At 37.5% G+C, this 11,556-nt stretch overlaps 2 protein-coding genes across 3 annotated transcripts in view; both read left to right on the forward strand.

Annotated features, from left to right (window-relative positions):
- Positions 1-2,513, forward strand: part of LOC107748815 (interleukin 2 receptor, beta) — a 12,513-nt gene extending 10,000 nt beyond the window's left edge. For both annotated transcript variants that reach the window (XM_016563780.1, XM_016563781.1), the window contains exons 9-10: positions 452-536; positions 1,714-2,513. In XM_016563780.1, the coding sequence (XP_016419266.1) occupies positions 452-536; positions 1,714-2,424 (796 nt within the window). In that variant the 3' untranslated portion in view covers positions 2,425-2,513. The remainder of the gene's footprint in view (positions 1-451; positions 537-1,713) is intronic.
- A 5,094-nt stretch (positions 2,514-7,607) lies between these two features.
- On the forward strand, positions 7,608-11,325 carry c1qtnf6a (C1q and TNF related 6a). The gene is made up of 2 exons (XM_016563782.1): positions 7,608-7,785; positions 10,017-11,325. The coding sequence occupies exons 1-2, from the start codon at positions 7,608-7,610 to the stop codon at positions 10,562-10,564; spliced, it is 726 nt and encodes a 241-aa protein (XP_016419268.1). The 3' UTR covers positions 10,565-11,325.
- Positions 11,326-11,556: the final 231 nt, after the last annotated feature.

An 11,556-nucleotide genomic window follows, 5' to 3' on the forward strand; every position in this document is an offset into this window, starting at 1 on the left:
TATATATATATATATATATATAATATAATATAATATTTATTTATTTATTTTGTTATTTATATTTCAACAAATTAATGAAATCACACAAATCTGAGTTCCAAAGTTTGGTAACAGAGTTGCAAAAATTCTACAGAACATGAGCAAAAAATATTGTATAAATATTTAGTTTGAACTCCTGAGGTGGATGAAATAACTTTTTCTGAAGGTTAAAGCCTTGTTATTGACCCTTTGTTGGATTAGAACAAATACTTGACCTCATTTTTTAAGACATTCAAGGCCTAGAAAGTGCTGTGTGTGAGTGTGTGTGTGTGTGTGTGTAGGTGTGTGTAGGTGTGTGTGTGTGTGTGTTTCTACCTACAGTATTTCCATGTCGGTTTGTACCCTTTGGTGTTTGTACCTGATATTTGTGTTTGTTTGTGCATCATAATCAAGCATTATTATTTCTTTGCAGGTCAATACAACCAAACAATCAACATGTTCCAGACCCCTCCAAATATTTCCAGCCTCTTCACACTGTTCACGGTGGAAACTTCCGGGTGAGTTCAGCTGTATTTCCTGCATATATTATGAACTATACTAGTTTCCAAAGTGTTTGTTTACTCTAGCGTTCAAATATTTGAGGTCAGTAAGATTTTTAATGTTTTTGAAAGAAGCCTCAAGGCTGCATTCATTTGATCACAGATACAGTAAAAACGGAAATATTGTGACATATTATTACAATTACAATATTTCTATTTGAATATATTTTAAAATGTAATTTATTCCTATGATGCAAAGCTGAATTTTCCACATTATTACTCCAGTCTTCGGTGTCACATGATCCTTCAGAAATAATTCTAATATGCTGATTTGAAACATGTATTATTATTATTATAATTATTATTAATGCTGAAAACAGTTGCTTAATATTTTTGTGGAAACCGTGATACTTTGATGTTAAAAAGTATTAAAAAAAACATTTATTTGATATAGAAATGTTATAATTATATTATAAATGTCTGTAATGTCACTTTTGATTGTCAATGCATCCTTGCTGAACAAAAGTATCAATTTCTTTCAAAAAACATTTTACAGAACTTTTGAACGGTACTGTTACAGAAGTTGCTATTTTCACCAGTACAGTGGCAATTCACACTTTTACTTTCTATGTAATGTATTCATGCCAACGCATTCAAAAATACATAAGTGTATAAGAATAATAATAACATTCTCAGGTTCACTCATTTTTCTTCATATGCACAATCTTACCCATATAAACTCACACACACACACACACGTTTAAAGGAACACTCCACTATTTTTGAAAATAGGCTCATTTTCCAACTCCCCTAGAGTTAAACAGTTGAGTTTTGCCGTTTTTGAATCCATTCAGCCGATCACCGGGTCTGGCGGTAGCACTTTTAGCTGTAGCTTAGCATAGATAATTGAATCTGATTAGACCGTTAGCATCTCGCTCAAAAATGACCAAAGAGTTTCTATATTTTTCCTATTTAAAACTTGACTCTTCTGTAGTTACGTCGTGTACTAAGACCGACGGAAAATGAAAAGTTGCAATTTTCTAAGCCGATATGGCTAGGAACTATACTCTCATTCCAGCGTAATAATCAATGGCCGAAACCTGCATTTCTTGCAAATGCCTACTCATATCTTCTTTCAGCAAGCCACAGAACACACACACTGACCACATATGCATTTCCTCTTACCTGTCCACAGAAATGGCTGGGCTGTCAGAATTCTGTTGGGCCATTTCTTACCCCTCAGTCATGTGACGATATCTCACCTGTAGAGGTCTCGGATTTTTGGGACGTGTCTTTGATGGATCCCGACGCTCAGATGTCTGCTGCCGCGTTCGTTCACTCCAATCAGGTGGACTCTGGACTGGAGAACAGCTGCACTAGTCATGCATCATCATCTGTTTTCTCTAACATGGGCTACTTCTATAGCAAATCCAATAGAGGCTCTCTTTATCTCGAATCCTGCCCCGTGTACTTCAGCTACCACCCTGAGGAAGCCACAAGCTCCACTGGGTCTTCATACGACTGTTTGCAAACCCCAAGTTACCAGACGGATCAGCCCATGAGCCCAGATTCAGGGTTCGGCATGCCTGGAGAGGAGCATTGTGCGGATGACCAAGATGATGAAGATAACAGTGGCGCGGAGACATGTGCGGCGGAAGGACAAGCGCTGATTTCCTTCATTATGTCGCTGTCACAGGGTTCCCACAATGCTGTCCGCCCAGCAGAGAGTTTGGCTCCGGTGGCCGTCATCACACCGTGGTCTGAACCTGTGAGAGCACCCAGCTGCAATTCCAGCTCTGAGCCTGCAGAGGGCGCCGTGGTCAGACCCTCCTCCATGATTGAGCCCTGCGGGAGCGGGTATCTGACCCTGAAGGAGATGCAGAAATACAGCAACAAATCCATCTAAACGCAGGCCTAGTCCGTCTCTGTCTGTATAGGGGAGACCGGGGTAAAATACAACTCGGGTTTATTTTTGAAAGTCAGTTTCTATACCGACACATATTACAGTTCAAATGTTTGGGGTCAGTAATTATTTTAATGTTTTTAACAGAAGTCTGCATTTATTTGATAAACAATACTGTAAAAATAGTATTATTGTGAAGACTTTTTTTTTTTTTAGAATTTAAAAGAACTGATATCTATTTTAATATATTTTCAAATGTAGTTTATTCCTGCTATGGAAAAGCTGAATTTTCAGCAGCCATTACTCCAGTCTTCAGTGTCACGTGATTCTTTAGAAACATTTTTATTATTATCAGTGTTGAAAATGGTTTGCTGCTTAATATTTTTGTGGACACCGTGATACTTTTTTCCCCCAGGATTCTATAACGGAAATTTATTTGAAATAGAAATCCTTTATAGCATTATAAATGTATTTACTGTCACTTTTGATCAATTTAATGTGTCCTTGCTGAATAAAAGTATTAATTAAAAAATATATATAAATCTTACTGACCCCAAACTTTTGAATCATAGTGTACCTTAGAGGCTTGGCTAAAAAAAACAATGCTATTGGACATTCTTAGAGTTATTGTTCAGGGGAAAAGACAGTTCATCGACCATCACATCACACCGATCACATTGACCTTTGTGACAACATGCCCCACTCTATAGAGGTAAGCTGTCAAAACGGGAACCTGACATTAAACAGCCTATTATAGGCATTAATACATTTGTAATATGAATAGGATTAGTGAAATTGAAGCAGCAAATGTATAAGAGATGGTAACATACTATCATATCAGACTGAAAAGAACTGATATCTATTTTAATATATTTTCAAATGTAGTTTATTCCTGCTATGGAAAAGCTGAATTTTCAGCAGCCATTACTCCAGTCTTCAGTGTCACGTGATCCTTTAGAAACATTTTTATTATTATCAGTGTTGAAAATGGTTTGCTGCTTAATATTTTTGTGGACACCGTGATACTTTTTTCCCCCAGGATTCTATAACGGAAATTTATTTGAAATAGAAATCCTTTATAGCATTATAAATGTATTTACTGTCACTTTTGATCAATTTAATGTGTCCTTGCTGAATAAAAGTATTAATTAAAAAATATATATAAATCTTACTGACCCCAAACTTTTGAATCATAGTGTACCTTAGAGGCTTGGCTAAAAAAAACAATGCTATTGAACATTCTTAGAGTTATTGTTCAGGGGAAAAGTTCATCGACCATCACATCACACCGATCACATTGACCTTTGTGACAACATGCCCCACTCTATAGAGGTAAGCTGTCAAAACGGGAACCTGACATTAAACAGCCTATTATAGGCATTAATACATTTGTAATATGAATAGGATTAGTGAAATTGAAGCAGCAAATGTATAAGAGATGGTAACATACTATCATATCAGACTGTTGTTTTGAAATTTTAAACATGTGACAATTTGCCCTGTCTTGACATTTATTAAATCTACCTTTTTGGAGGGCAGGATTCACAAAATGATTCTAGTTTAATAGCCACTGCTATAGAAAACAAACACATTTGTGTAATTAGACATTTGACTCGAACCCTAATAAGTACCTCTGTGACTGCTCCGTCTTGTGACAACTTGCCCCGGTCTCCCCTAGGCAGTTTATTTACATTAATTCTTCACAACGCTGCAAATTTTATACATTCTGTTCGCATGAATTAAATGCTATTAAAAAGGTCAACGTTCCACAACAGCTGCATTATAACAGCTTTAAACTGTTATATTTCCGATACCTTTGTACAGCGTCATGATAAGCTAGATTTGAAGGCATGTTCTGGGTTAAACATGACTTAAGCTCTATTTGAATGCCAGTGCCACTGCAATAAGGATGATATAGAGAAATGTACTGCTCAGATAACTGTCAAGTGATTGCTACACTTTTGTTTGACACATATGAAGGAAGCAGTGCATTTAATTTGAACATATCTTATAAGTTTGCTTGACTGATTTAATAATGTTTAATTTAGCAAATGTTAAGGCTGAATATAGCTTATACAACTTTAATTGTTGGAGGTTATTTCCACCACTAACCTTTTATGTTGCTAACATTTCATATTTTAAATAGAAATATAATTGGTTAAAGTGATTTAGTTCAAGTTTCCAAATGGAACCGTTTTAATATTCAAAATCAAGCGCTAAGCATTTGCTTGATTTTTAGCTGCTATTAACTGTTATTTCATGTTTATCTGACTGCTATGAACATGGTATAAATGCTGCTTTTCAAATGTGAATTAATTGTTTAGAAATTCAGGGGCTTGTTTATGCCTGCAAGGCAATCCATGAATGCAGAAGCCTCAAGGTTGTTTGAGGTAAAAAAAAAAAAAAACTCTTGAGATATTACAACACTCCTATATACTGATATCTATACGTTTTCTAACAAAGTTTTAAAGCAAGTGTATGTAGTTTTGTGTATTTTTTGCGACTATAGCGCCCCCAATGTTAATTAAGTGGAATTCACTGTCGTAAAATACCACTGTCGTAATTACAGCTGTAGGCTACATGTTGATTTGTTGCTGCTGTAAAGCAATCCACCCTTTTCGCGGAATTTCGTACCCGCTACATACTTCCAGAACTGATGTTTGGGGGGAATGTGGAAAAGAAACAGAACTCAGTGTAGAAAGAAAATTGAAAACTTTTAAATCTGATATTTCAAGGTTAAATAAATAAAAACGTAGGCTACATACAGTTGCTATAAGGACAATAGTTGCATTATTTTAGCATTTCTGGATCGTAGGCTGCCTTTGAGAATAAGCGTTTTTTCCCCATTCAAATAAAATTTATTTTCTTTTTTCTAAACTATAAAATATGCATTTTTGTCTGAACAAAAATTGCAAATCATTTTGTACTTGTTGCAATTACTCAATCCTTGTTTTATGTTTGTTATTTTTGTACGTTTTTGATATTATGTATGTATTCTTTTATGCATGTTTCTTTATTTCAGAATGAAATAAATTCCCAAAAATATAATGGTGTGAATGTCATGATGTTTACACAGAAATCTTGTGTGTGTGTGTGTACGTACCTGTTTTTCTATTCTGGTGGGGACTTGAATACACACAGACTCCTGGGGACTCGTGTCACGGTGGGGACCTAAATTGAGGTCCCCACGGGTAAACATGCTAATAAATCACACAGAATGAAGTTTTTTGAAAATCTAAAAATGCACAAAGTTTCCTGTGAGGGGTAGGTTTAGGGGTAGGGTTGGTGTAGGGCAATAGAATATACGATCTGTACAGTAGAAAAACCATTACGCCTATGGAGAGTCCCCACAAGGATAGCAAACCAGACAGTGTGTGTGTGAATGAGTGGAGTTATGCAGGTTGTAGTGCTATGCGGTCTGACATTTATAAGTGCCAGCGCGTTTCCGTTCACCGCCGTGGAGCGAGCGCGGCTTGTGAAAGTCAAGTTGTAAATCAAGCTTATCTCCCTTGCGTGGCCTGAAAAATGAACTCCGTGAACCATAACAAAAAGTCGTTTTTTCTAGAGAAGGAGGAGCAAGAACACCATTAACATGCTTTTTAACTTGTTTATGTGAGATACGTTTTTGAGTGTGTTGTTTATGATCCTTGACACAGTTTGGAATCGTGGTCCCGCCTGGATTTGACCATAAAACTTGGGCTAACTGTTGATATTTCCACCAGGAGGCAGCAGTGAGCTCATGACTGAGGGATGAAGTAACCGGAGACATACGGTAATATCGAGGAGGAAACAACCCGCTTTTATTAATATGAATAGGATATAATGCTATATAATGCAATACAATTGTTGTCCCGCCTTTCATATGCCACTGTTCAAAAGTTTGTGGTCAGTAGGATTTTTTAAAGAAAGAAATCGATGCTTGCTCTTATTCAGCTATGGTGCAATAAATTGATCAAAAGTAACAGTAAATGCATTTCTAATATTATAAAAGATTTCTATTTCAAATAAATGGGTTCTCTGAAAATATTAAGCAGAACACGTTTTCAACACTGATAATAAGAAATGTTTCTTGAGCAGCAAATCAGCATTACCAACTAATTAATTAATTAATCAATCAATCAATCAATCAATAATTTGTGGTTGTGGATCATCTGTTGAAAACACTTGGATTAGAATGTCATTTTTTGGACTTTTTTGTTTATTAATTAGTCAAAATCTGTTATTTGTTACATAACATTTTTTTTTATCTGAATAAAAGTATTGATTTCTTTAATGCTAATACTAGTGTACTTCACATTTTGAGTGTTAAAAACAAACCAACAAACAAACCAACGAACAAGCACACAAAAAAAAAATCTATCCAGATTTTCATTTCATTTTCCATTTTGCCTTATGATGCTGGTTTCAATATTTGCTGGTTAAATACATGTATTCCACCCACAAGCAGTGCTTTTTTTGGCCAAGAATTGCTCACTTAATTAGACAGGAAGAGATGTTTGACCACATGCAAAGCAACCAGCTAGGTTTTCTTCTTTTATCTGCTGCTTTGGGACAGTTTGTCTGAAACAGATTACACCATAATCATAAAGCAGCATGGAAAAAATGTATTTAAATAACTGCCCAGTGGTCTCCATCTGATATGATCCACGGAAATGCAACACAGCCTCATTGTTTACACTTTTTGGGGGACTCAACCTATGAATACTAATAGTATCTGTACATTTAGCTGGTACATGAGAAAGTAAGATTAAACCTCAGCACATATGAATTTGGAAGTGTTTTAAAGTCTCATTAGAGTTATCAGATGAACTCTGGAAGGTACGAGCTGGATTCTGTCGAGTGGAGAGCAGATCAACTGAAATCTGTTCGTTTAGCTGTAGTCGTGTGCAGGTTGGACTCAGACCAAGAGAAACATTCATCTGTGTCCTGAAGGGGCCTACATTTGTCAGGCTGCATTCCACTCTTAGCATTATCCAGAATCCCCTCTCTTTCTATTTTTCAGGATCACACTAATCCAGTCTGCCTTAATGATCCCACTAATAAATACACAGGTGCTTCCACAGTCTCGCATTAGTGAAACAGTAACAGTGTGTGGAAAGTTATTATAGGGAGCGGCTGGAATACACACGAAATGAAAGCCATTACTCTTATGAGTGCATGTTTACTCTTTTATCTCAGATCGCACAATGTTTGGATCCCTCCTGCTTGCCTGTCTGTTTCTACATCTGGTAGTCTCGATACCTCAACCGGCCTGCCGTCGATGCTGTGACCACCTCCCACCACTAGATGACGCTGCGACGCTCAGAGAAAGCATGCCTGCAATGCCTGAGGTCCGCACATACATCAACATAACCATTCTCAAAGGTACCCGAAAAAGTGCTTCAGCTTACATGACAAAAACGAGTTGTGTCGCTCATAAAGTTATCCCTATTCTTTCGGAGTAAACCCTGAAAGAACCCTAACACTGTTTATTGCAAAATCAGCCATTTTTGGCCTAACCAAAAATGAAAATTTGATGAAAATGTACTCAAACACAGGCCATCCAAAGATGTAGATGAGATTTGTGTTTTTTCATCTTTTATATTTTTCATCAGAACAGATTTGGAGAAATGTAGCTTTACATCACTTGCTCACCAATGGGTCCTCTGCAGTGAATGGGTGCCGTCAGAATGAGAGTCCAAACAGCTGATAAAAACATCACAATAATCCATAATCCAGACCATCTATTAATGTCTTATAAACTGAAAAGCTATGTTTGTAAAAAACAAATTCATCATTAAGACATTCATAATCTTGCTTTCTCCAGTGAAAAAGTTGTCTTGTCTGAATCAGGAGAGAAATATGCACAGATCAAGCCCTGTTTACAAGTAAAACACAGTAAAATAAAGTAAATAAAACATGCAGCTTTTCACTTCACGAGGTGTTAAGGCTTGTGGATTACTGTAATGTTTTTATCAGCTGTTTGGACTCTCATTCTGACGGCACCCATTCACTGCAGAGGATCCACTGGTGAGCAAGTGATGCTATGCTGAATTTCCAAATCTGTTCTGAAAAAGTACATTTTCAGCCTATTTTCATGTTTGGTTGAACTATTCCTTTAAACCACTTACAGCATCGGTGCCGTGCATGATGTTTCAGAGTCAAATAACATTAGCACAAACTTGAGCAAATATTGAACATCTCATTGTAGCCAAACTTTGACCCCAATGATCCTTGTTGGATTTTAGTTTTCCCTGTTTCCCAATCTATGGCTTCTCTGGCACAAGTGCTGTGGGATATTGGTTGTGAACCGCAAACTAAGTATAAATGTAATTCAGCTGGGAAATAAGGCGTAGGCTGAATAATGTGAATATGTGTTTTCAGCTGCTTTCTTCCCCTCTGTGAGCCTCAGTTAATATCTGCTCCACTGGAGGCCTACTTGGTGGACAGGAAGTGACAAACCTGGCAGGAAAGGTGCTGATGTGGCGGGAACCGCATGAGAGTTGTTTTATGTGTCTGTGCATGCACATATGTGCATGTGTTTGTTACATATATGGGAATGAAGCCTGCAGCAAATGTGATCTGTGGAAATTCTGAGCTGAGGTCACAATTGGTGCCAAAATTGTATGTTGACAAAAGACAAAGAAAAAACTGAACCTAAGATAAGTGTCTGAGAATGTCTTTTGTCATTTTAGAAGCTGTGATTTGAGGTTCTGGGGACTTATTTTAGTTTGCATTTGTGCTTGTGTATTTACATTACTGAAAAGCCACAAGCCTTTCAATATGGAGCTCATAATAGAATTTTATTTAGAGGCCCAAACTAAGCAAAAATATCCAATTTGGTGCAGTATCTGACATTTTCATGGCCATAAAGTCAGATGCATTTCTGATAGCTTTTATATAAATCAATGAGAACTTGATGCTAGAACTGCTAGAACAGTATACCAGGCTACTTCTACAAATTGCATATAAATATCAGTTGTCACACAATTTTTCCCAATAATATGTCTTATTAAGATGATATTTAAATGCTTAGTGTTATGTGCAGAGCTCTGTAGTTTTTATTGTAGGGACAGAAAATATAATGCAATGCAATTCAACAATGACTGAGAGATGATGTTCCTCAAAAGCCTGAGGTGTCATGTCCGATAATCACATTTTAACATGATTTTTTTTCTAAAATATTATGTATGGATAGTCAAGTAAACCTATGTTGATTCAGTCCAGTAAGTGTTCATCTTGAAATATTGCAAAATAAATAAATAAAAAGTCAATCTTTCATTTGAATAATCTTACATTGATCATGTTAATAATTTAGAAGCCTTAGAAATTTGTGTATCAAATATGATTCAGTAGGCTTTAATTTACTGCCATTGCGTAAATGATATGTAATCATGTAATCCATAAAAAAGGAACTGTAATCTGATTATGAATATTTTAATATACCCTAATTACAAGTACTTACATGTAATCAGTTACTACCCAGCCCTGTTTATAGGGTTAAAGTTAGTTACACTGCAGAAATATCTACAATATCTACCTGAATAATCCGTTTACGTTAGGCTCTTTCTGACATTTTTGCTTTTTCCTTACACCTTGTTATCTGTCTTTTTAAGGTGACAAAGGTGACCGTGGAGAAAGGGGAACTCCTGGGAAGCCTGGGATTGAAGGTTCCCCGGGACCATGGGGGACTGAAGGCCTCAAAGGAGATAAGGGACAGGCTGGAGCTCCGGGTGACGCCTGCAAATCCCAACATTCTGCTTTCTCAGTGGGCCGAAGGAAGTCCCTTCACAGCATTGACAACTACCAGGCCCTGATCTTCGACACCATCTTCGTGAACTCCCCCGAACACTTCGACATGTTTGCTGGGAAGTACCGCTGCCAAATCCCAGGAATCTACTTCTTCAATGTGAACATCCACACGTGGAACTTCAAGGAGACGTACCTGCACATCATGCAGAACAGCAGCGAGAAGGCCATCGTCTACGCTCAGCCCAGCGACCGCTCCATCATGCAGAGCCAGAGCGTCATGCTGCCTCTGCAGGAGGGCGACGAGGTCTGGGTCCGTCTCTACAAACGTGAGCGCGAGAACGCCATCTATAGCGACGATGTGGACATTTACATCACCTTTAACGGATACCTCATCAAACCAGAAACGGAGTGAGACCAGAAACGGCGGTGGGAAGGAGTGAACGGGATGTTTATGGACATGAAGTTTGAAAATGAGCCAAAATGTTTGATCAGTGGAGCAGCTTTTACAAAAATGAAAAGCATCCAAACATTTCATATTAGATTTCTGCAGTCCAAACAAAATTCCTAATGCAGAGAAATCTGCTTTTTCTACTTCAGCGTGGGGTCTTATATGAAGAGAACCGGGAAATTTGTGGTCACATTAGCAAAATTTCATTACTTCACATTAGGACGTAGCTACTACTTACAACGCAAGTTAGTATAGAAGAATAAAACATCATCAGCATGCGCCCGTGGTAAACAAATAGAGCAAGATGTATGGCATGATGTATGAGCTTTGTCAGTTGTGGTTTCCACCGGTATTCCTTCTTTTCGCCTCCATTGTTTTAAGCTTTAGCGCCATGTCATGTTGATTGGTACGTCATTTCATGTTGAATTTTTATTGGCTAGTCAGTAGACATAGGTCATAGCATGGGGTGACCATATGTCCTCTTTTTCCCGGACATGTCCTCTTTTTAAACTTAAAAAAATGCGCCCGGCCGGGATTTCTAAATAGCTCAAAATGTCCGGGATTTGGCTTTTGCTTTCTAGTCGCCATTCATTGTATGCGTTTTTGATTTAGAGCCCTGCGAGGAACTGTTTTCTTAATCCCGCTCCCGCTGAATTTCTGACCATTATCGCCACCTCCCGTGATTTTTGTGTCCATTGCTCCCGCAAACATTCTAATATTGCATATAATTTTCACGCATCAGGGAGCCGCTATCAATATGCGGGGTATTGAAATCTCTGTTGAATGAGCGCTCGCTGTTCACTTTCACTTTCGATTTCGCGATCACACACGCTCTGTGTAAAGGAAGATCAGATATTTGTGACCCTGGACCACAAAATCAGTCATAAGGGTAAATTTTTCGAAATTCGGCCGAGATACAACTATTTGAAAATCTGGAATCTGAGGGTGCAAAAACA

Source organism: Sinocyclocheilus rhinocerous, unplaced genomic scaffold, assembly GCF_001515625.1.
Source record: "Sinocyclocheilus rhinocerous isolate Xijiao unplaced genomic scaffold, SAMN03320098_v1.1 scaffold950, whole genome shotgun sequence".
Lineage (NCBI taxonomy): Eukaryota > Metazoa > Chordata > Actinopteri > Cypriniformes > Cyprinidae > Sinocyclocheilus > Sinocyclocheilus rhinocerous.